Source organism: Phlebotomus papatasi, chromosome 2 (assembly GCF_024763615.1).
Source record: "Phlebotomus papatasi isolate M1 chromosome 2, Ppap_2.1, whole genome shotgun sequence".
In the NCBI taxonomy this organism is placed as follows: Eukaryota; Metazoa; Arthropoda; class Insecta; order Diptera; family Psychodidae; genus Phlebotomus; species Phlebotomus papatasi.
In genome coordinates, this window is record NC_077223.1 from 87,385,585 (window position 1) to 87,411,922 (window position 26,338).

The 26,338-nt window shown below is 35.0% G+C and overlaps 1 protein-coding gene across 4 annotated transcripts; it reads left to right on the forward strand.

Annotated features, from left to right (window-relative positions):
• On the forward strand, positions 1–25,938 carry LOC129804887 (H(+)/Cl(-) exchange transporter 3). 4 transcript variants are annotated; one of them, XM_055852601.1, is made up of 11 exons: positions 1–154; positions 436–566; positions 7,170–7,362; positions 7,593–7,661; positions 10,856–11,226; positions 16,118–16,427; positions 16,503–17,500; positions 21,533–21,633; positions 21,701–21,864; positions 25,467–25,680; positions 25,763–25,938. In XM_055852601.1, exons 2-11 carry the CDS (start codon positions 480–482, stop codon positions 25,851–25,853), a joined length of 2,598 nt encoding a protein of 865 aa, XP_055708576.1. In that variant the 5' UTR covers positions 1–154; positions 436–479; the 3' UTR covers positions 25,854–25,938. The 4 variants fall into 4 exon arrangements, with proteins under 4 accessions (XP_055708576.1, XP_055708577.1, XP_055708578.1 ...); XM_055852602.1 differs by having other exon boundaries at positions 7,602–7,661; XM_055852603.1 differs by lacking the exon at positions 7,593–7,661.
• The last annotated feature ends 400 nt before the right edge of the window (positions 25,939–26,338 follow it).

The window sequence follows — 26,338 nt, forward strand, 5'->3', positions numbered from 1 at the left end:
AGTGCGCTAGGTCAGTTGTCAAAAAGTATTTGCTGTGGGAAGTGCAGTGAAAGTTTTCTTCGTGGAAAATCACCAAAAATCCATATGAAATAGTGCAAAAAGTGCAGAAAAGTGATCAAAAGGAGTGCATAGGGTTGCAAAGAACAAGTTGAAAGTAAGAAAATGCCTGGAAATTTGTGATTTATTGGATATTTCGAAGGAAGAAAATCTGTTACAAAAAAATTCCTCTACGTCGATGACGTTTCACATCAGGGACTTTTTTTTTTGTCTAATTTTGAGGCACGGGGAAATAATTTTGCATGGAATTTTTAATAGTATTTACTGAAGACAGAACAATGATGAGATTGTGAGGGAAATTGGGGCATCATAAAGGATATCACGAGGCGTAAATTGCTGCGCCAATTAATGCGTGTATCTTTTCGCCATTTGCTCCAGATGTTGAGGGAGAGTCGTGCTGTGCAGAAGATCTTTCAGCTATTATGGAGAAGTTCCCACTGAAGGGAGGACGATCAACTATTTCTACATCAACTGGACACAGTACTTCCTACCAGGCGGTCACTAAAAAGGTGAGTCCGTACAAACTAATCCATTGTCTTTTGGCTTTGTTTTTGTCAGTTCCCCCTCTCACGATAACGACAGAGCTCGCGAAGTTCTGATAAGGCTTTTCCGCCCAACTTTTCCCATTTGTCCACATCAAATGGGGACTTTTCCCACTGCAGAAGTCCCAAAAGGATTCCCCAGAGGAAGATGAATGAATTGCATTTTCTCTGTGTTCCTCAGCACGCGTGAAAATGCAAAATTGAGAGTTTGCGCTCTCCCTTGCCTCCAATCGATTTTCCATTTGCCCCCGCTGGAAGCCTATATTTCCTTCCCTGAACCTCAAAATTTACCTTTTTCCCACGGTCTTATCGTCCCTTGCTTTTCCCCCAAAGACAGCCCCCACTTTGCTGATCTTGTCCTTCTTCCAGAACTGAACTCAGAAGCAGCACATTGAACTATCAACTTTTAGTAGTTTTCAAGTGAAAAGAGCTAATAGTAAGGAATTTAATTAAAAAAATCACATTTAGCGTGTTTAGCAAATTGTTTGATGCACATGGCACACATTTCTTTCTTTTGCAACTTTATCAAATAACCTGTTGAAAATTATGAGTCAGTGTTTGGATTTTTTTTTGCTTTGTAGCTTTTTAAAGTGTGGGACTCTCTTTCGAGGTAATGCTTAATCATATGCTGTAACAATCTACAAGTTGAACTCCAAATAGATTCAGGCTGATCCTTGGTATCCCGTAAAATTTAGCACAAAGTTAAGGATCATAGGGCTCGTTTGCCTGATCCTTTTTTTGTCAAATTTCACGGATTATATTCTCGATGATCAGTTTCAGTCTATTTAAATCAATAAATTTTCTATAAAGGATTTGTTTATTGTAAATCCGACACTTTAAAAAAGTTTCAGGTTTTAAAAGTGTAAGAAGGTTTTTGGAAGGTTTGATTCTTTGGGTGATTTGATACTTCAGAATTGAAACGGGATCCAGAAGGTCGATATACTTTTGGTTCATTCAGGAATATTAATCCATTGCTGGTTGAATCATCAAAACTTAATGGCACAGCAATTTGTAAACTATTCCAATTCAAGTTCTAGAAAATAAGAAACCTTATACGGGCTTCAGACCTAAGGGCCTTGACAGACCTGAGGATTAGCCGAGAGACGGCTTTATGTAATTATATCGGAAATAATGCTTCAACTACATTTCCATCATTTTCCACTAAGTCGTCTCTCGGCTTAACCCTTTAAGGACGATTGGAACACCGGTGTTCCATAAAGAAAAATAATTTTTCCTGGCTACCTAAAGTTATTTTTTCTTATGTTTGTACGTAATTGCAAAGTAGAAGGTTGAAGGAATCTAGGATATTTTTTTTGTAATTCTCCAGCCATTTGCTATATAGTTAATTTTTAAGCTTAAAAATTAACTATTGAAAAATTATTTTAATTATTTTTATACTTCCAATTTTTTTTTTTAAAGAAAACTCGTTTCGGAAAAAGAAACTACAATACTCAAATATAATATTTTTTATTAGAGTGAAAATTATCAATCAATGGTATTGTCAGAAAAATTATCGTTCATAGAGGTAAGAAATACACTGAATCAGACTCTGTTGGCTTTTCGAAGGTTAGTTGTAAAACGTTTCACAAGTTTTGTTTATCGGTTTCAATTTTATTGCTGATTTTCTGTCAGCGAAAACTGTCTCGTCGTTAAAGGGTTAAGTCGTAAGTGTGTCCAGAACATAAGGCTTAACCATATGGCTTAACTTCTCTAAATTCCTATTAGACAAGATTTCCCGGAAAATTTTGAAGTAGATTTCGATATTAAAGGTAAATGATTTTAGATTATAAAAGAAATCAATAAAATTGCTCGCTAATTAAGTTTTTGAGACCCTTGGGAACTGGGGGAACTGGGCTAAATTTCCAGTCTGAAGATCGTATTAGGGACACACTCGGAAATTTTAAGTTTACACAAATACTGTAATTAGTTAGGCATTACTGGTTTTGACAATTTGTGAAAGTGATTTATACCTTCTACGCCCTTTAAAATTATTCCTGGATTAATATTAATCTCAGATCTACAAGTCAGTGCTGTACTTTATTTATTTACTATTTAAATCCCTGCGCATTTTTTTTAAATTTTAATTTTAAATTAAAAAAAAAAAAAACTAAGGATTTTGAAAAAGAAATATTTTTGGCTTTTAGACCTTTACCTGCACCACTGTAATTAGGTCCATTGTTAACTTATGCCGGCTTCAGACAGGAGCTTTAGCCCAGTTCCCGAAGGTCGCAAAAAACTAAATACAAGTACTTTAATGACTTTAATTGATTATTAAAAATTTAATGAATAATTTGCCTTTATAATCCAATCCTAAAAAACAATTTTCTAAAATCTCGTGCCTTATAAGGAATTAGAGGAGTTAAGCCAGATGACTAAGTCTTATACGAGCTTCAGACCTAAGGCTTAGCCATCTGGCTTAACTCCTCTAATTCCTTATCAGGCACGATTTTTTTAGGAAATTGTTGTTTAGGATTGACCATTAAGGGCAAAAAAATCATTAGATTTTGAAAAATCAACAAAATTGCTTTGTTATTAAGATTTTTGAGACTTTCGGGAACTTGGCTAAACCTCCAGTCCGAAGCGCTTATTATAGTCCTTAGATTTGTGCGGCACGCGTAAATATCTCTAAAAGAGTTGTAGTTTGATAGCATGTAGGTTGTCTGAAAAGTTCGTGTGAAAGACATGCAAAATTCATTACATTTTTCTAAAACTAAATTAATTTCTGTTAAATCATATTTCTATAACTTCTATTCTTCGAATATTTGATAACACAGGCTAATTGAGATGTAACCTCGTTCGTAGGTTCCTAATTTTTGAAAAGTTAGCAGGATATCTGAATGTTCAGAATCTGGAAGATTAATTGCCCTTAATTCCGACCTGGGTTAAAAATTATCCAAAAGTATTATCGGTTATGAACTTGTTGAAGTTAAAATATAAGTGACAAGACGCAATGCTGAAAGACCTTGAAGTTAGTTGGCTAAACGGCTTAACTTCTCTAATATCCTATCAATTATGATTTTTTTTTGAAAAGTTTGAGTTAGGATTGCAAGGGCAAGGGATCTTATAAGAAAAAACGATTGATTACTGTTTAGGATTTTGAAACCTTCAGAAACTTGGCTGAACCTCTAGTTTAAAGACCGGTTAAGGCCTAGTTATGCCCTAGACAGACTTACGACTTAAGCCGAGAGACGACTTTTAGTGGAAAACGATAGAAATGTCGTTTGACCATTATTTCTAATGTAATTACGCTAAGCCGTTTCTCGGCTAATCCTCAGGTCTGTCAAGGCCCTTAGACTCAATAAAAAAATCTTTAATCTCTGACCTTAAACTCTCAGTGTATGATAGCCAGCTGTTAAAGGTTTTAAGCCGTTAAAGCCGTTAAATACCGTTAAATTTTATCGATTAAATCTAATCGAGGATCAGTCTGAGTCTATTTAAGGCTTGAGGTATGACGACATATACAGGCTTATACGTAAGGCTTATCGGTATATAAATTACTTAAATTACTGCAATTGGTTGTTGTATAGTATAGAAAATCCAGAACTTCGACAACTACCTAGCCCGAAGACCGCATTAGAAAGTTTAACGAATTCGTTAAGGCTTTAGTGACCTAATTACAATAATAAAAAACGTAGAATTCTAATTTTTATTCAAGTTAGGGACACAGCGAAATTTATTATTTGATATTTTTAAATTAAATATTTTAGTGTCCATAATTTACATGTCCATTAAAAATTATTTCACAGGGAAAGGGTTAACAGAAGTTGAAAAAATATCGTGTGCTGCTTGTTCTGTTTGTTGTATCAGCAATTATGCTAAATGGTTACTTTTGTGATAACCATTTGTTTACTATATAACATTGTTTTAATCGAAAGGTTGCACTTTGTCATAGCATTCTTTCACAGTTTCATTTAATTTTGTTAAATTTTCTAATATAAATAAATCTATACAGGCCACATTGCACCAGATTTTTAGCAATATGGTTCTGGGACATGAACTAACAAATAAATCAATAAATAAAACCTTGAATGCGATATTCTCAATTACAGAGAGAATATCTAATATCTGTTAGTTAGAGAGAGAAAATGCGAGAAAAGAGGACTTTTCGATTAAAAAGAAGCATTTTCTACGAGAATACACAATAAAGATGTTAATATAGTTGCGGATGCAAGTTATGATAGTAATAAAATATTTTAATGTCTTTTTATTTTGATTTGAAGATGATAATTCATTCGAAGAAAGAAAAATAGCAAGGAAAATTTAATTCTCGGCTCGAAGGACCAAAATTGATATGGGAAATGTTTAGGGAGATTTACGAGGCAAGCTGACAACTCGCACTGCAATGCAAGTGTCAGAAGAAAACTCTAGAGATGGCGCTGCTCGTGCTTTCAAAACTGTTCCCAATTTTTATTTTAAGCTTTTATCTGCGGTTTGATGGGCCACTTCCATTGAGAAAAAAATCAGATTTTTGTTGGAGGAAGTGGGGCACCTTTGAAATTGGGATTTTTAGTAAGTCAGTTGCACAAATAGATTGAGAAGTTTAATTACATTATGATATTGCGTAATTCCACTTAAACATAGAAGAAAAATCGCAATTTCAAAGGTGCCCACTTTCAAAGGTGCTCCACTTCCCCCTAATTCGCAATTCACATGAAAGCTCGCAAAAAAGCCCAGTTTTGAATACGAACATCTCGTTGAGCACGTTGACATTTGTTTGTTTTGATTTAGTTTAATGGGTAAAAATGCATAAAAACAACCGAAACCTTCATGAAATCACTGCTAAAACATATATTTAATGCTTTGATACGCAAATTGAAGCAGGGATAGAGATAATGAGGGAAAATGTAACCATTACCACTTTAAAACAGCAATGATACTTTTTCTTGACACACTTCTGACCCTTCTGACACTATGTTCGTTTTTACCGTAAATCAATGTTCCGGGCATACCCCACGGGACATTTTCCCACTGAAAACACTGTTTTCACCCCCAGGGAATCCGCAATTACTTTAATTTCGCCTAAAAACACGTTATTGTGAAATGGAATCAAGCTTGTTTATGAGAATTCGCTCAACTGACACCTCACTGGCATGCAAGTGTCAGAAATAAACTCATTGGATGGCGCTGTACCCAATGGGAACAGTGTGGAAAACTGTTCCGAATTTTTATTTTTAAGCCTTTATGAGAAAAAGTTCAACCAAATTGAACTTTTTCCCATAAAAGCACCGTTCTTTTCATATTAAGTTGAAAATTATCAACAAATTTGTTGAAAAATTTCTCAATGGAAATGGCCAATAAACCGAGAAACGGCATAGTGGAAAACTGATGAGAATGTAGTTGGTTTTAATTACGTTAAGTCGTCACTCAGCTTGAGCCGAAGGTCTGTCCGCCACATAGGGTAAGTGTGCCAAATTTCGGCATAGTTGCATGCAAGCGTCAAAGTCTTAAGTTTGAAATGTAATATTTTAAATTCAAATTGATTTTTTTAATTCTTTCTTCTGAAAGAGTGTTGCTTGGAACCTTGTAAAGAGTTTACTGTCTTTATTTACTCTAAAATCATTTTTAATACATTTTAAAATGAATAAAAATTTAGACATAGCTTTGGTGCCCTATTTCGGCCACCTTCATTCTCATAGTTCCTTGCCCTTCAGGAATTCTTCCAATATCTTTTTCACGTCATCTCGTTTGTCGAAGCTACATTTTTTGTTATTCTTTTGCATTGTATAATCTTTAGAGTAAGTAAAAACTTGAAATTCATGGAAATTCGAGGAACAAAAAAGGTGACCGAAATTGCAAGCTGGCCGGAATTTGGCACACTTACCCTAAGTCCTTCTACTCTAAAAAGCGTTCTTCTTTTTTACTATCACATTTCCGAATTCTCAAAACTTTAAAACATATTAAAAGAATTAATAAATTAATAATTTTAACAAAGTTCTACACAGTCAAAATATCCTGAAATCAATCTTTCATATCTCATGTGATATAAATTATTAATCAATCATATATTGAACTCATTAATAACTTCCAATCTTTGGTGACACAATTTGGGATTTCAAGTTCAAGCGCCTCCACTTTTGGCTGTATGCCGCATACAAATAACATTAATTGAGTCATCTTTCTGAGGTGTGTTGTGCTTTATCATGTGACTATTGTGAATAATCGTGGCTTCCAAGCAAACAGACTTCAACACGAACCCAAAGAGTTTTGTAAATTTTTATATGAGCATCATTCAATTTTCTTTCTCCCACCATCTTTTGCATTTTTCATTGAAAATTTAATTAAGAAATTACTGAATTAATTATTATCTCTTCAGCTGGGAGTATTTATTGCGAGTATTTTTTTTTTTTAGAGATAAAGCTCTTTTCAATATGAGGCAAAAGCTTATGGGTATTCCGGGTATTCTTAAATATTTAATGAAATTCTGGGATATTCTTCCAATCCTTCTGCTATTCGTTTTATGTGCAAAAAAATTAAGATATCAAATTCACTTGATGTATTGATGTTAAAAACACATTATTGGAAACTTTTTATTTAGTTCACTTATAAAAGGTTTTGTATTACGCGTTTCAGTCGAACGGTCAGCATCCAACGTTGACTAGCACAACATCTCTGAGCACTTTGCCGCCAGATGATGATATGATTGATATCACGCCTACCAACGACAATTCAAGACATAGCAACACAATGATGTCCGGTAATGATAATATGCGCCATCCATCCCCAACTCATTCGCCCTTTGGCAGGGATTTTAACGATCACGACGGTAAGTCGAGATTTCTTCTTGCAATTGAACTATTTCAGTTTACTCGAAAACCTCACAGTATTTTAGATAAAAGAAAAGACATTTTCTAAATTTTATTTCAACTGTATATAATTTATTTTTCTTTCTTTTCTTTCATCTTTACAACAAAACAAACTTGATAACAATATTTCACCTAAAAAAAAAACAATCACCAAACTAAAACAAAATGCACAAAACTAAACCCTAATTAGAGACTGTAGATAACAATAAGCAAGAAGTAACTGTAAGATTTTCCACGTCATTTGATGGGCCCGAGGAAGGTAAGATGATGTTGAAGATTGTCTTCAACCTATTTGGTGTTCTTCTTGTGTAATCGTGTTAATTTTAAATAAGTTCCCATTTAACATACGTACACATAAAAAATCTTTCACTTACTAAACTTTAATTTATTGCACATTTTTTTGGGCCTCAGATTAAGCTCCGCCTACTAATAATTTTATGCCACGCCCCTTTTAACTGTCATAATTAAGAAGAGTAAAAGGCCGCCTTTTAGATCTGAATAAATATCTCGTAACTGACTTATTGATAAGGCTTTAAGCGTCTTATAAGTGCTCTACTTAAAAGGATAACTAATATTGATTAATGATACACGCAGCTTCTAACAAAATATAAGTTTTATAACGTTTTACTTGAAAAATACTACAAGATAGGACAAAGAATTGAGTGCCTGCAAAAAACAGCAGGCACTCAATTTAGAGAAGTAGAGCTAAATAGGTCTTTTCGTAAAAATAAGCCACGCCCCCTACAAAAGACTTACTCGATGCTTGACTTGATCAATGCTTCAAAGAAACTAAGAATAATATAAAAAATCAAAATCTTCGTTTTTATTGTGGGAAAATGGACAATGGATTAAAGGAGTTACTACATAAATTTTGTAGAACTTCAAGGACATTAATGAAGCATTTCTAACCCAAAAACCAAGTGGTGAATAGGGTAAGAGCTCATAATTTTGGACAGTTCCTAAATTTGGACACTTTGAGTGTAAAATTGGACACTAAAAATAAATTGATTAAAATTATGGATTTTTATTTCAATATTTGATGAATAATGAATTCTATCTAAATATTTGTTCTTTTTGGAAGATATTAACACTAAATTCGTTAAATTTTGAATATGATATGAGTTAAAATTGCTTTGTTGAAAATTCAGTGTGAGCAATTGCTTACGAGAAATATGACAGGACCTCGTGTTTACTTCAGTCTTATTTAGCTGTGGTGAAATACTAATGCCCAGCGTACAATAACTTTTGTTTATAAATATGTTTTTAAAATTTTCAATGAGAATGAGCGAGATGACTAGATCTAGATCTCACTCACTCTCATTGAAATGTCAAAAACATGTTTACACAACAAAAGTTATTGTGCGTTGAGTATAACATTTTTTCCTCGCTGTTTTTAAGTGATATTTTTAAATTCTTATTAATTGAATATTGTATTGATTCACATTTAAAGTGACTTGTTGATTTGACCTGAAGTGAGATTTGCCTTGGGAATTACGTTTTTCATGTGAAAAATAGGCAATTTTGTCAGAGATTCACCAGTGAGGTGATTTTCCTTTTTTTGGACAGATGTTTTCTCTCGAAATTTCGTAAAGTTTTAGCTTTTGTGATAACCAGGTTATATAAATGCCTGGAGAAACATAGGAGCATCATTTCTACGTACGATATATAGTGAGAAACGCCTTAAAATGCTCTCGGAAAAGCCAGAAAATGCGCGAATCCGCGCGTATTTGTAGTACCGAAGTCAACTAATTTTAATGAATGATATGGAAAGTTTCCGAGCTTCTTGTGACATTCTACGGCTTCCCTTATACAGTTCTGTCTCTTTATATGCACACTCTCTATATGCACAGCTTTTGTGTCGGTTGCATTCAAAATCAATTTGTTTACATTTTGACAAAGTAATAAAGAAAATTATTTTCTTGGTAACTAATTTTTCTCGTTTTTAATTATCTTAATTTTATTTTTTCTGTCTCATATTATAGTTAAAATAACACGGGGAATTCTAGAACAATAAAAAAATAATAATGTTATAAAAGAAAGAAAAAAACCGTTGGGAATTTCAAAAAAAGTTGTGCATATTCAGAGAGAGAACTGTCAAAAAAAGTACCCAAACTGTGCATATAGCGAGACAGCACTGTATAAACAGGAAGAGAACTTTGTAAGAGAGGTTCTTGAAATGGAGAACAATGAGCCTCCTATTGAGGCGAATCAGCTGTCCAAATTTACAGCCATGTTGTCCAAATTAATAACCAAGTTGTCCAAAATAAGAGTCAAATTCACCTCTACATATCAATTCATTTTTAAACGTAAGGACTAATTTTAGTTGAAGCAAAGACGTTAAACAATTAAGCAAGTTTCTAAACAACCCTTCTGAAAAGAGAGTAACAAAAAAATCAATTGGTATTGAAAATATTGCTCTTCAAACTTAGAACATTGATGCTTATAAGCACCCTGTCCAGAATTATGAGCCCTTACCCTAAGTGGTTCTCATAATGAACCGTAGGGATCTCAGTGACGCAATAGGCAACATCGTTGGCTCTTGGACGAATAGATCCCCAACTCGACTCACAGTTGTAACTTCGAGCCCCGTCCGGTGCAAAGGTCTGAATGTCTTGAAAAAATACATCTTTACTTTGGTTCAAACTACACTTTGGTTCAAACCCAAGTTCAAACTAAACGGTGAGAACTCATTTACCCGACTTTCCTTATTGAATGTATGAGTTGCTCAAATGAAGTATAGGATAAATGTAAATTTCGATAAAAAGCCCTGTAAATCATCCCTTAGGGTAGGGTATACGTAAAAAAAGCAAAGATAAGAAATGTCTAAGCTTTTTAAGGAACATTTTTTTGATAAACTGAAGTCGTGTGACTGAGGAAGATGTAATTACGAAAAAATTACATGGTTGAGTCATTTAAAATCTAATGCAAATTATCAACATGAAGCTATCACTGTTGAAAGTTTTTTTTAATAGTTTCGAAATCGAAATTTATTTTCTGTTAAGTTGTTGTTTTTTTTTAAGAAACAGGGAGTAGTTTAATGATGGGCGTAGCCTATTTTTTCATGAGTAATGTCTATGAATTTTCCCTAGTTGAAAAGACCATGGATAATTTATTTGGACCGTGTTTGTGCATTCTCCGAGTGATTATTGAAATGTAAGACATTTGAATATCCATCAGCCGTGTAAGGGGGCGTGGTCTAAAATCGTTTACGGGTTAGATTCACTCAAGAGGACCAAAAATAAATTTAGACAGAAAAGAACACAAAAAATCTCAGCACTATAATCAAAAACTTCAAGTAAAATGAAGTACTAATTATGTTAATTTTGCTTTTAAGTTTATTAACATAGATTACGTATAATAAATGTGACCCTAATACTGTTTTCTGTGATTTAATATTGTTTAAAATTGAAAAGAAAAAAAAAGTACTTGATTGATGTGTTTTGTTCTCTGAAGGAGGAATCTCCTTTGCCGGAATGGCAGATAACAGTGATGATATTCCGGGAATTGGGCAATATGATGACTTCCACACAATTGACTGGCAACGTGATATTGCGAGAGATCGCATGAGACATCGGTATATTGTGAAGAAGAGACAGAACTCACTGTGTGATCTCATAAAAGGGGCTCACGATGCCTGGTCAGGCTGGCTGTGTGTCCTGCTGGTGGGAATAACAGCTGGCTGTGTGGCTGCAGTTGTGGATGTCGGAGCCAGTTGGATGGCAGATCTCAAATTTGGTATCTGCCCTCAGGCATTCTGGCTCAATCGTGAGCAGTGCTGTTGGTCGTCGAACGAGACGACATTCGACAGTGGAAATTGCTCCCAGGTAAATGTGAATTGCTTTGATCTTTGAACGAAGCTGTAATTGTTTTGACGCTTGCGACAGCGATAAGAAGTGATCTGTGAGACTGCGGAAGTTTTGTGAACTCTAAAACGTGCGGAACAGTTTAGAGGCAACCAGTTAGGTCCAATTAGATATGAACTAATGGAGATGAAACCAGTTTACAAAGTGAGAATCTTAAAAAAGAAGTTGCAGAAAGAAAACACATTTTAAAAAGACGAAGTTAAGGGTAGATGGGAGTAATTTAGGTTATTGAGGGTTAGTAAATTTTACTTTCCATCGCAATGATACCTAGAAAAGTTTACGTGACATTTAAGAGTTTTTTATTGGCGAAATTGAAGTGTTTACATTTCTTTGAAGTGAAAGTTTTACCTTTTAGGGCAACATTTTTGAAAACATCGTTTATCTAAACTTAACAAACCGTTTAGCAAGAAAACTTAGGATCAGGAGTGTCCGGCTGTTTCCTAAGATCCTTCCAGTAATTGTTTTTGTTTTTTTACTTATATTCGGTTTAGGTAGTTTTTGGATCTAATGGTTTTTGCTGTATTAAATCAAAATAAATTATGTAGATTTGCAGAAATTGTGAATTTGCATTCGAATATGAAAAAAAGATATCTAAGACTGATGAATGTTTTCGAAGCACTTGAAAGGTTTAAAACTTTGAAATTGAAGTGTTTCCCCTTGTAAGCCGTATAAGGAAAACCTTCAATACATTGTTATTTTAAATTTCTGAAGTTATTCTGAAGAGAATTTTTCTCTGAAAAGATTATATAGCAGGTAGTCATGTAAAGAGATCTCTTGTTTGGATTGCAAGTAGGACCACGATAGAAAATGGTGGACTTCCATGATAAAGATTTTGTTTCTGAAAACTTTATTTTGTTTGTGCAACAAAATGCACAGTGCTTCAAAGTTTCGAGCTTCAGAGATCAGTATGATGCACAAGTCAGAGAGTTGCGATAAGCCCTTTTATTTATTTGACCACTAGATGAATACCTCAAGGCCCTCAAGCCATGCTAACCTCAAACTGAATATCTGCAAGAAAGTTTACATAAGCGAATTACTTCAAAGCGCATATGTGTTGCTCTCATGAAGTATAAGGGTAAAGTGAAAATTCACTTATACTACAACTTACTTCCGAATTCCGAAACTGTTGAGCCTAGAAAGAGTTGTAAGGAGAAAGCCCATCCTGACGAGGACTCTTCTAAGTCAACAGTACCAATCACTGTTAAGCTAATATGGTGACTCTTAGGGGTCCTATAACGGCGTCTAACCTAAAGTCAGGATCTCGTTATAGTTCCACTAGATGGGACTGTGAATGTTAGATAAGTAATTCCGAAAGCACAATCGAATCTGCTCGAATCGGCGACTCTCGCCATCTCCTTCTAGGACCTCAGCATCTGCAGCTCTTTAGGGGCACTGTCCACTACTCCTTTTGATCGTTTCCTAGGGCATCTACTCCCATCTGCTCATTCTTGTCCTTTCAGAATCACTCTTTAGTAGCTCTTTAGGCATCCTTTCAGCTGGCATTCGGTGTATGCATGCCAGTCAGCTGATTTGGCGTGTTCGGATGGAGGCCATAATATCTGGGCTCTTCATAGGACTTCTAGCTCGTAGTTCATTCGGACACGGTACTCCCCACTGACTGGTTCCCGTTCCATTCCTAAGCCAGATATATCTGTCAAATCGCCTCTCGAAGATCACTAGCGATTGCTCTTCAGCTTAGGTGGTCTGTAACCTTTAAATCATAAATGACAATGGGCCTCACTATGGTTTTATTTTTATATATTATGATCTTGGATAACCAGGAGATGTTTCGAGAACGGAATATTGTTGATAGGCCATGATGGATTGCAACACCTATACCCTGTTGCAATCCATGCAGTTTGAGGCTTTCAACGACTTCAAAAATCCAAGAATCAATCAGGAGATCTTAGTGGTACCTTAGTGCCACGGGGCCGGTTTCCGTGTCCGTAGTGGAAGAGATCGAGCTGGTCGATTCTGCTTCTCACAGCTCTCATCTTGGTTCTCTTCGATTCCTCCAGTTTTCAGCAAACTCGTCGCCTCGCAACAGAAACTTGTTATGAGAGTGTTGAACAGACTTCTGTTCGCTTGGTACTGGTTCAAATAGCCATGGAAATCTTTCTGCCCTAAACTTGAACTGGGGGCCTTTCGCTGTCTAGGCAAATGTTCTATCAACTGAGCTATGGGGGCACTGGCTTTGGTTTTCTTTGCCACTGATCTCAACCAATTGCCATGTGCACTGCAAGTCCTTTTTGACTCACTACGAGCCTTAAGAAACGGTATCTTGCGTACAATTGAACCAGCAGCCCATGTTTTCCATGGAGAATTAATTTATTGTGACTGAAAGTGACACAAATTTTTGTGTTTGTGCACAATGAAGCGACAATCAAATGTTATGAATCTTATTACATGCCCGTTAAGGGGAATGCACCCGCAACAATTCTATGTATATTTCACCCAATGACATTTCGAAAAGTACCCAAAAACACCCAAAGTGAAGTTTCATATTTTTACCGCTGGCGCTGATGTCGCTATATATAATTCTTTATTAGCGTCCATTATGGACCTTTTAGAGAAAATAGGGTGGAATCACCAGTTCTCGCCTGTGCCCCACTTCTCGCCACTTACATTTAAATCGCTATTTTTCGCAATTTATGAAATAAATGAGTCGCAATTTTTTTGTATTGTTTCTGCTTCTACGCATAGAATTGAAAAATAATAATTATTCGTTTTGGATTCACGATTTTGATCACTTTTTAGAGCAATATTTTAAGCAAGTGCATCGAATCCAACATCTCTTACCAAATGTACTAAGTGTCGTCAAATTTTCATCAGGCCAAAAATACCTATTTGGGTAAATAATTTGTCTATTGAATATTTAATTGCACTTGTGGAATACATAAAATTTGTATTTAGTCAATTAATATTTCATTTTATATTATTTTTGTATAAAAATGAGGCATGGCGAGAAGTGGTAATATTCTGGAATTGATTTTACCACCTGTCGCCATATCTTTTTAATAGGCGACGCTAACTTCACTTCGTACATTCTCAGTTGTCAAATCTGCATTGTTTACTTTCTGCAAAAGCCCCATAAATTGATTTCTCAAATAAAAGTGAAGAAAAATCATTTAAAGAGAGTAATAATAAAGTGATCACGAGGAAAGAGAAATGGTGAATGTATTCTTTTCATAGCATTGCCTAAAATAACCGAGTGTGGTTCTTTTCAAGTGGGTGGCGAGAAGTGGTTACAAATTTTACAAAACTGGCGAAAAGTGGTAAAAAGTGGCGACGAAATGGTTATTTTTGCATTATTAATAAAAATCAGTTTTTTAAGTAGTCCAGCGTTATGTTCTAGGATTATTGTTTTCACGTATCTAGAGCCAATACATCTAAGTAACTTTTTGTCAAATTTGACTTATCTTGTAACAAGGATTCAAAAGTTATGATTAAATGAATTTAATTTTTTCCTAAACATGGCGATAGCCGGTTATTCCACCCTACATTAGTTCTTACATTGCCAACATCGGTATTTTTGTTTGACTCTAAATTTCACAAATATTCTTAGTTTCTTGTATACTACCCTTTTATTTCTTTTACAAAATTCTTGTATTATGTTCTAATCGTTATAATTCAAAGGTATTCATCGGTCGAACCTCCGTTCTTTTCTTTTTGCTTCACATCGGTATAGCCTTTTTTTCTTTCCCAATATTCTCTGTTCCACCATTTACATTTTACGTTTTCCTGACAAAACTTTACTTTCCTGTTTCTACACAAATTTTCTTTTGTACACAAAATCTTATCATCTTTATCTCTTCTGTTTATAAATGACACCACAATGTGTGGAAAATGCTTGGACTCCTTCCGTTGATGTCGCTATATCCTCGTTTACTTCTCTAGACCTCTTGAATTTAGAAGCTTAGCTTGATCATCCATATTTGGGGCTGATCTCTGAGTATATCAACACCTATCTTTCCTCTTTCGGGCTGATCCCTAGGACTGATGAGTTCGGCCGTCGGTTGGGTTAACAATTGTCGAATGGCCATGCGCACGACATACTAAAATGTGACTGTGTACATAAGAGCGGCAATGTCATGGCACTGATTCTTACATCAGGGTATTGCAAATTACTAGGCAGCGTGTTGGAAAGTAGTCCATGTTTTCACATGGACATGTGTTTTGGAATATGTCAAACGTCACTTCACAACAGTAGGGGAAATGGGAATTTTTTATCCAACGGATTCTGGATAAAGCTCATTCTGAAAAAGCACATTCTATTAGAAATCATCGTTGAAGAAAGAAGCCATCATAGAAAGAAATTTATTTTGAAGTATAGCGCGATAAATCATTTAATTTCATTGTAATCCTTTGCGAGAATCTAAATTAAAAGAGTTGTTGAAGTCGAAGGAATTTTGTTTAGAAGAAGAGTGATTAAAGTTCTTGAATAGAGATCCTCCGGTGTTTTCAGTTGGAGCTTCAGGTAGCTTCCCAAGGAGTCAACGTGGCACAAAGAAATCCGGTCAATCAACCCGGATTTAATCACTTTGTGTCTATTCAACAGGTATCTATTCTGGGAACATGTGGATTTCTGTAGGAAGGCAATCAACCTAACCTTACCTTTGTGAAGTGAGTTGCAGTGATAGATCAGGAGTTTATCAGGCTATCATTGTGATTGATTTAGGAAATTCCTCCACACAGAGTTTTTAAATGATGGATAACGTAAGAAAAGTAAAAAAAAAACAGATCACAGATCAATGAAGGATTCGAACCTCGAACGTCAGCAAATAACAGCTTTGCTCATTAAGTTACTTTAAGTAGCACTGTCCTTTCCCTAATCATTTCTATTGCTTTTCAGTGGTTAATGTGGCCTGAAGTGTTTTCTCAGGCTAGGGAAGGAGTTGGTGGTTACATCATCTCCTATTTCTTTTACATCTTTTGGGCCATGTCCTTTGCCGCCTTGGCTGCATCACTTGTTCGCCAATTTGCCCCCTATGCCTGTGGTTCGGGTATCCCTGAGATTAAGACCATCCTTTCAGGATTCATCATCCGTGGGTACTTGGGCAAATGGACGCTCATTATCAAGTCCGTTGGCATCATGTTGTCGGTGTCGGCGGGGCTGTGTTTGGGCAAGGAAGGACCCATGGTCCACATAGCCAGTTGTATAGGTAAGCAGAAGCGTTTTCCGATTTTTTAGGACCCCCCAGGATATCCCAAAGACTGAGTTTTCTTGATGTTCTTAGGAAATATTCTGTCATATCTCTTTCCGAAGTATGGGAAGAATGAGGCGAAGAAGAGGGAAATCCTCTCGGCAGCTGCAGCTGCAGGAGTTTCTGTAGCTTTTGGGGCTCCAATTGGTGGAGTTTTGTTCAGTTTGGAGGAGGTTTCGTACTACTTTCCCCTGAAAACTCTATGGAGATCCTTCTTTTGTGCTCTAATTGCTGCTTTTATCCTGAGATCGATCAATCCATTTGGAAATAATCATACAGTGATGTTTTTTGTGGAATACAAGCAACCATGGATCTTCTTTGAATTGATCCCATTTGTGGGATTAGGAATAATTGGGGGTGTCATTGGAACGATCTTCATTAAGGCTAATTTGAAGTGGTGCCGATTTAGGAAGTACAGCCGATTGGGACAGTATCCAGTTGCAGAGGTTCTCGTTATAACCTTGATAACGGCAATCATTGCATATCCCAATCCCTATACAAGGATGAATATGGGCGAATTGATCTTTTTGCTATTCAAGCAATGTGGAATTTCGAATAGTGATCCACTTTGTGATTACAACAGAAATTTCACAGATGTCAATTCGGCAATTGAAATTGCTGCAGCTGGTCCGGGAGTTTATCATGCCATTTGGCTCCTTATCCTAACGTTTATCGTCAAACTCGTCCTGACGATCTTTACGTTTGGCATCAAGGTGCCATGTGGCTTGTTTATTCCGTCCCTGTGCTTGGGAGCCATTATGGGACGAATTGTGGGCATTGGGATGGAACAGTTGGCATACAACTATCCCAAAGTTTGGATCTTCTCGGGAGAGTGCTCAACTGGTGAGAACTGCATCACTCCCGGTTTGTATGCCATGGTGGGAGCTGCGGCAGTCCTTGGTGGCGTCACACGTATGACCGTATCACTTGTGGTGATAATGTTTGAACTCACTGGAGGTGTACTCTACATTGTGCCCCTAATGGCGGCCGCAATGTCCGCCAAATGGGTGGGAGATGCTCTTGGGCGTCAGGTGAGTTTTACTTCCTCTTTATGATTGTTAACTACTTCTTTTTTACAGTTTTTATCACATCATATTTTTACAATGTTTACCCCTTCCCCTCCCAAAACAAAAAAACGCTTGAGATAATTTATCGCACTGTGAATTCACGCGTTTGTAATAGAAGTTGCATACAAAGTCCACATTGAGTGAAAAAATACAATTACAGTGATAAAAAGTGATTAGAAAAGAAGGAAAAATAATGGAACAAAACAAGAATCGAACTCGGGACATTTGCGTCGGATCTCTAGCTTGGTGATCGTTGTTTTGTAGAATCTGACTTCAAAGGTAGAAAAGTTTAACTGTTTCAGACAGTAGACCTGCGATTCTATCTACTATAGTCGGGTTCTGCTCTCGTGACCGAGTGCAATCAAATTCGGTCAAATAGTACCGGAGATATGACGTTTTGAAGTTTGTTAAAATTAACTCCTTACATCTTCGGTTCTATTGTAACCTCGTTGAACCCACGGCACTTTTTGTAAACTTCATAGCCTAGACCACAAAAATCGAAAATTTGATCAACTTGCACAATGGCATTTTTCAGATAAAACAGTTTGAAATTATAACATATCGTAGCGCCATCTGTGTGAATTTTTGAACTGTCATCTAAAATTGCTCATCGAGAGGAAAACACAAAGAAACAGGGGTGGCAAAGCGTCCCAGGCTTTGCGAGTTGCTCGAACTCATGACTTAAATCCTATATCTCAAATGTATTTTTGCATGATTTACTGTTTATCCGTTCTCAATCGATTTGAACCGATTATTAAATTACTCAAAAAATCGCAAAAAATAACTTAGGAGTATCAGTAATGAATCGGTTTATAACCGGTACCGGTTATAAACCGTTACCGGTTTACATTTTACGTGTAAAAAATATGTAAAAATGTAAAAAAATATATAAAATGTAAAAAAGAAAAACTAAGTATTTTTGAATCGTTTGTTTAAACATTTCATGTAAGCAATATCAATATTGATATTGCTTACCAGGAATATCAAGAAAACATTCTTGGGAAAGTAATGAACAAAATTTCATTTTGAAAATCTATAAATGTGAAGTAGTTCAACTATTTTGTACACATAAAACATACTCTCTGTGGTAAAATAACGTTACTATTTTCTAATTAATGAGAACTTGGTTCTTCTTCCACAGGTAGGTATTTCAGAATGTTGTCTGTATTAAATAATTATAATAATATAACAATTTCACTATTTGCAAATAGGGAAATAATATGACTTGATCAATCAATTTTTAAAAACTAAAAAAATGCTTTTTAATAATTTCTTATAGTAATGCATAGGTTATTTTCGATATAATTTGATTTTGATAGATTGATTGATTTTGATAGACTTTGATATAATGACATGTAAAAGAACTTGCGATTTAGTGTATTTGCAACATTGCAATAATTGCAATGTAAATATAATACAGTGATATATTGTCTACATTATTGATTATCATTTATCCAGAAATTCAAACTAAAAGAAAGTGCTTCAAATTGAAGAATTGATCAAGAATTATTTATCTGTTTTTGTGCATTAAAAAAGCCAATCAAAACTCCAGGAGGGCAGGAAAAATTAAGAACTTTGTGTTCTTAATACAGGCAGTTAAAATACACAATACAAAAAATAAAGCCGCAATATATACAATTACACGTGTATGTAACTCACTTATAGCTTCAACACAAAAAGGTTAAAATTGTAAATAAAGAGCGCACAGTTGCAGCACAAAACGGTTAAAATTGAATATAAAATCCTCACAGCTTTCGAACGAAACGTTTAGCAATTTAGATCGTTTTTACTCGGATTCTGTGCAGATTTTTATTAAAAATCGATATAATATCATAATTTCTGAGTGAGTTTTTGTTTAATACGTTAGTCTCATTTTGATAATAAAGCACGATGGTTTTTAGAATACTATCTCAGAAACTTTCATTACAGATCAGAATTATTACAGAATCAGTGTTAGCAAGGAGACACAGATTCTCTTCATGAACATTGTTTTCTGGAATGTGATGTCTTGGATAAGGTATATAGCAAAATCCCCAAAATAAAAATCATCGTTATGAAGAGAGCAGGAAATAAATCTTATTTTAAATTATTTTTGCAATATTGATGATTAACAGAAACCACAGAACAATTGGAAAACTCCCTGAGCACGTAGATATAGAAGTTCAAAAATTAGTAATCGTTTAGATAGTTACTATTATATCCAGCGCACAACAACTTTTGTTTTCAAACACGTTTTCAAAATTTACCATGAGAATGAGCGACGTGACTAGATCTAGATCTCACTCACTCTCATTGAAATGTCAAAAACATGTTTACTAAACAAAAGTTATAGCGCGTTGGGCATTATATTGGTTCAACGGGTAGTAAAAAATTTGAATTGGGATTGCCAGTAAATTTCAATACGCATTTTAGACAACAAGCTTTACAGCAAAAAGCCGCAAAATATTTTACTGATTACAGCGAAATCTTGATTGAGTAAAAAATATAAAAAAATGAACTTGATATTTGATGGGTATCAACACGGATTTTTAACATGTAAAGTTAAAATGTAAAAAATGTAAAATTAATTGATACTATAGTAAACCGTGGTATCAATCAATTTTACATTTTTTACATTTAAACTTTACATGTTAAAAATGTAGCATATCGTCGGTTGCGTCTATCTCTGTCGTATCTGCATTTGTTTTGTATCTGCATTCGGTGCAAGCTACAATACAGACGTCCCCTCTTGCGCGAAATGCTGACACAAAAGAAATGCAGATACGACAGAGGTAGGCGCAACCGACGATATGTTAAAGGCTTTTTTACTATTCAAAAAATGATGTAAAATGTAAAAAATTCGCCCAACCCTGGTAAACGGTAAATCAAGTGAAAATAACTTTTAAGGTGTACTATCTAAGTCACGAGTTTGAGCACTTCGCAAAGCCTGGGACACTGCCACTCCTTTTTGTTTGTGTTTTCGTCTCGATGAGCACTTTTAGATGAGAGTTTAAAAGTTTACCATTGGTGGCGCTGCGATATCGTTAAAATTCAAACTCGTTTTTTTTTTCACAGAAACGCCATTTATTGTGCATTTTGATAAACTTTGGATTGGAATCAGTTCAGTTTTGTCAGAAATTCCAAGACCTTTCCAACGAGCCCAACATGACTCCATTCGGTTGAGAAATACGCTCTCTAGAGCCTTTTTAACTTTTGGCCTTGAAAAACCGGTATTGGGAATGATTCAACGGTATTTTCTTATGAGCGAAATGCCTGCCTGAGTAATGCCTAAAAAACATGATTTTAGAGGGGAAGGGGAGGGGGGTGGGGAAAAATAAGGGCATGTTAACAATTATTGGGTCGACTTACGGGGGGTCCCCCGAATTTCCGAAGTTTCTATCGCTAGCCATTTGGTCTATAGAGCTGACGACAGCCGGACGGATCTTACGGACAAACAGTGTGATGCCAAAAACATTGTTTTTTTCAAATGTTTTTTAGACTTTAAGATTTATATTTATTTGTTTATTGCCTTTATTCACTTCTAAATTACCTTTCCAGAGCGAAATTTCAAATAATACTTAGAACAATTGTAATGACTAACAAACTCGTTTCAGTTCTTCGTGTTCTTTGCAAAATTTCATAACCATTCCAAAGTCCATCGATTTTGTGTATATTTAGACTTTTCAACGTGGTAACTCGCATTTCTCAGTTTTTTTCAGTTTAATTGTATGCAAAATATTTGGCGATAAGACTTTCATTCAAGCGTTTTTTTTTTTTTAATATTACAGTCACTTTGATAATGACACTCTTTCTCGCTCTTCCTCTGTGAATTGTACAATGAAACGTAATGTTATCAGTGCGTCATATGTTACATGAGGAAGTCTGCAAAGTGATGATTGTCATGCAGATTTTTTTTGTCATGTTTTTTTTAGGCTTAGGAAAATGTTGTGAAAACGCCTCCAAAGTATTTCTGTATTGACGCAATTTCCATTTTTTCTGTCTTTGGCTCTTCCGTAGGGAATCTATGATGCTCATATAAGTCTGAACGGGTATCCATTCTTAGATAGTAAGGATGAGTTTGCTCATACAACTCTGGCAGCAGACGTCATGCAGCCAAAGTGAGTAAAGTGGCGAAGGAGGGGCGGAGGTGTCTGATGTTGAGGTTTAATAATGTTTTTTTTACAGACGCAATGAGACGCTGTCTGTTATCACTCAGGACTCAATGACAGTGGATGATGTTGAGACGCTCCTCAAGGAGACAGAACACAATGGATATCCTGTGGTTGTGTCTAAAGAGAATCAGTATTTGGTTGGATTTGTCGTGAGGAAAAATCTCAATTTGTCCATTGGTAAGTTCCAAATCTTGTTCATTCTTTTCAGATACAATTAGTAAATTCGGAACTTTGTATTTATGAAGGGTAATCGGAAGCTCACAAAGCTGCCGTTGGAGGCACTAATTGACAAGAACAATTTTTTTTACGAATTTAATTGTCCCAAAATCGGATTTTGGGACAATTCGATTTTGGAACAAAATAAGATTTTAGGACAATTCGATTTTGAGTCAAAATAGGATTTAAGAACAATTCAATTTTTGGACAAAATCGGATTTTGGGACAAAATCGGATTATAGAACGCTTCGATTTTGAGACAACATTGGATTTTAGAACAATTCAAATTTTGGACAAAATCGGATCTTAGAAGAATTCGATTTTGCAACAAAATCGGATATTGGGATAATTCTATTTTGGGACAACATCGGATTTTAGAACGCTTCGATTTTGAGAAAAAATTGGATTTAAGTACAATTCAATTTTGAAAAAAAAACGGATTTTAAAACAAAATCGGATTTTAGAAGAATTCGATTTTCGAACAAAATCGGATTTTAGAACACTTCGATTTTGAGACAAAATTGGATTTTAGTACAATTCAATTTTGGGAAAAAATCGGATTTTGAAACAAAATCGGACCTTAGAAGAATTCGATTTTGGAACAAAATCGGATTTTAGAACACTTAGATTTTAAGACAAAATTGGATTTTAGTACAATTCAATTTAGGGACAAAATCGGATATTGGGACAATTCTATTTTGGTAAAATATCGGAATTTAGAACACTTCGATTTTGAAACAAAATTGGATTTTAGTACAATTCAATTTTGGGACAAAATCGGATCTTAGAAGAATTCGATTTTGGAACAAAATCGGATTTTGGGATAATTCTATTTTGGGACAAAATCGTATATTAGGACAATTCAGTCTCAATGTAAGGAAGCAAACAACAATCTAAAGGATTTCATTGAGAACATTTCCATTTACATCGCCATTGAGACTGAATTGTCCCAATAACTGATTTTGGAACAGTTTAATCTCAATTTAATGCGCTAATATACATAGCTTCATTATTTCGACAAGATTAATCTGACGTTCGTACGTTTATCGATCTCTATTTTCCGTCACAAATTTTAATTTTGATCCTATTCTTCCCTGGGAACACTTTTCGTAGCGAGATCAAGCGAAATTTCCTTAGTGATTCTTTGTGAAAATCTCACCATGTATTCAGTGAATTTTCACCTGAAATTCTCGAACACTTCTCATATTGGGAAATTAAGGCAAATATCTTAAGAAATTATCCTACAGAGCGGTGGAAATTTCCCAAGGAGATCACAATTGATTCTTTATGAATTTTCAGCACTGGAAAATTCGTTAATGTCCTAGGAAATTCCCAGAGAAATTTCTATGGGAAAATTAATTTTAATTAAGGATTTCCAGTGCAATGAGTATTTAAATATCTTTGATGAACTGTAGAAATTTCTTAAGAAGGTCCCTGAGGATTTACATGAGAAATATTCCCTTAGTTTTTTCGGATTTTCCAATGTTTTCTCAAGATTTTTTGAAGAAAATTTAGGAAATTTCCCTACGGAGGGGGGTATGAAAAATTCACTAGTCTGTCTCCGGGAAATATATTTCCACTTTACATACACTTCAGTCGAGATTAATTTAATAAAGAAAAGCTATATAAAAAGAATCTGAAGGATTTCATGGAAAAATTCATAGAAAATTAATTTTCACTTAAGAATATACTTCTGTCGAGATGTTTTCCTCAGAAAAAAAATCATATAACATCGAATACTTAAGTGTAAATAGTAAAATTTGTAGTGAAAAGTATGGGAAGATTCATTGAAAATTTCCAACTGAGGCAAGGAAAATTCAATAGGTTTTTTCCGAGGAATCCGTATGAAATTAATTTTTTCTTAAGGATATACTTCAGTTAAGATATTTTTATTGAAAGAAGTACAGGGAATATCTCCAAATAGACTGGGAAAATTCAGTTACTTATCTGAAGGAAGCCCTGATGTTCTCACGTCAAAATTTAAAATAAGAAAAAAGGTAAATTAAAAGATAAAACATAAAAAATAAAATTTAAAAATAAAAATAATGCAAGAAAATAAAATAAAGAAAATAATAATAATAATAATAAAAAAATAGAAAAAAATTATCCTTGGAATTCCCAGAGAAATCTAGAGGAATGTAGGCATGGTTCGCACAGAGTGAACCTTCAAACGATGTGAATTTTCACTTTGTTTGCAAAGAGCTGACTTACCATTTCTCATCTCGATTTATGAGCTTAATAATTATCTATCTTAGAGCTAAAAATGACGAACTAGCTCTTTGTAAACAAAGAGAAAATTTGCGTTGTTTGAAGGTTCACTCTGTGCGAACCATGCCAACATTCCCCTAAGGATAATTTCCGCAGAAAGCTAGCTAAGATTCAGAGGCATTCAGAGGCCTTTTCTGTAAATTTAATTGGAAAACATCACTCATTTTTTTTCAAAATTTCAACCAAACTTCTTGGGAAAATTCTGAAATGCACGTAAGGATAATTCATCAGGCTTTCCCAAGTATATCCGTGGAACAAATCCCCCAGTTTTCCAGGAATTTTACTAAGATTTTTCCGTGGAATTTATAGGAAATTTCCACAGAAAATCGGCAAGAAGTTCATCAACCTAGAATTTCTAAATTTTCTAGTTTTCCGGTAATCTTTTCGAAACTTCTCTGGGAAATCTATGGTAAAATTCTTCAGAAAAGTCGGAAGATGTTTATCAACCTTTCCTGGGAATATCCTTTGGAAAAATTCCACAGTTTTCCGGTAGTCTTTTCGAGTTATCTCAAGGAAATCACTTATGAATATATTACCGATTCACTAAAGATCAAGTCTGATGCACACGCGTTGAAAATTTCAAGATCTTTCAAAAAATAATCCAAATTTAAGCAAACCGGTTGAACAATAGACCCCGTTAAAGTGGTCAAACTTTGATGTCCAAAAATTAGATATCGAAATCCATGGACGAAATATTCGTCTTGATTACCTCTAAAACATATCCGAAAATGAAAAACATCTTAGGAGCCGTTTTTGGAAAAAAAACAAAAAACATGGTTTTGGATAGAGATGGCAAAATTTCAGAAATTTCACAACAGTCGCCACCTACTTTAGGCGGAAATTTATGAAATTTCTTGAAATTTACCAACTTTAGTTTTGGAGGGGGAAAAATAGAAGACTGTCGTAGATAATTTTGACTTATGGTGGGGTCGTCGAAGACCGTAAGTCGATATCTCTTACCGTTTGAATTGTAGCCGTGTCACTAGTTGAAAAAAAAAAGTGGATTATATAACTGCTCTGTCTTTGAGTTCCAGCAGTAAAATGGCAACTTTACCTAGGGATAGAGCGTAACGTAAACGATGATCTCCTAAAGAATTCACCGGATATAAGAAAATTACTTTTATCCCGGGGAATGGGTGACATTCTTTAAATTTTCTTAAGGAATGGGGAAATTTTTTAATAGGGAAAATAGGGTTTTTAATTAATCTGAGTCACATTTCCTGAAAAAATGGGTCAAATTTATCAAAAGAATATGGGAAAAATATTAATGGCTATATCAATGGCTGTTCTTGCAGAAAATGCCAAGAGGATGATTGACGGAATCTGTGGTCAGTCCTTGGTGCTATTTACATCTGGCAATCATGTCCAGACTCTCGGACCGCCTCCGCTGAAAATGAAGAAATACCTCGACATGGCTCCAATCACAGTCACAGATCAGACGCCCATGGAGACAGTTGTGGACATGTTTAGGAAATTGGGACTGCGTCAGACACTCGTGACACACAATGGGTGAGTATTCTGATGCATTTCTTGGGCTTCTTCACCCTTTCTTTTCTGCTGAATTTGGCTGATGGCAATTATTTCTCTTCAGTCGCCTTCTGGGCATCATCACGAAGAAGGATGTGCTGAGGCACATCAAGCAGATGGACAATGAAGATCCCAATACAGTTCTCTTCAATTAGAACTCTGTTTATTTTGTTTTCTGTGCAGTGTGTTAGAGGAAGAAGAAGAAGAAATCCCAAGAACAAAAAGTGAAAAATCATCAAAGAATTTTCTCTTTGTGTTAACATCACAATTTCGATCAACATCAATATCTTTTGTATTATTGAGAATGGATATATAATAGCCGTACTCACTATGGCGCTGTTATTTTGTAATATCGTTATCTCGTTATTTCGTTATGTTCTCGTAATGTATTTTATAAATGAAAAATTATAACAAGATAACAGATTACGGAGATTACGAGATAACAACGCCATAGTGAGTACGGCTAATATTTCTATTGTAGGTAAAGTCATAATGTATCGTTTTCTTTGCGAATGGATGAGGTGAGATTAGTGTAATTTTTTCTTTGTTTTTGTCAATCGCACGCAAAGAAGTTATTCAGGTGTGCAATTCTGGGTAAGAGCATCAACGCTATTTCTGGCTTCATTTGAGCTAAAATCAA

Coding starts and splice junctions, on each gene's coding strand:
- LOC129804887 (XM_055852601.1), top strand. CDS start 480: ATGGAGAAGTTCCCACTGAAGGGAGGACGATCAACTATTTCTACATCA. Junction 16,428..16,502: donor CCACATAGCCAGTTGTATAG/GTAAGCAGAAGC, acceptor TGATGTTCTTAG/GAAATATTCTGTCATATCTC. Junction 21,865..25,466: donor AAATCTCAATTTGTCCATTG/GTAAGTTCCAAA, acceptor CTGTTCTTGCAG/AAAATGCCAAGAGGATGATT.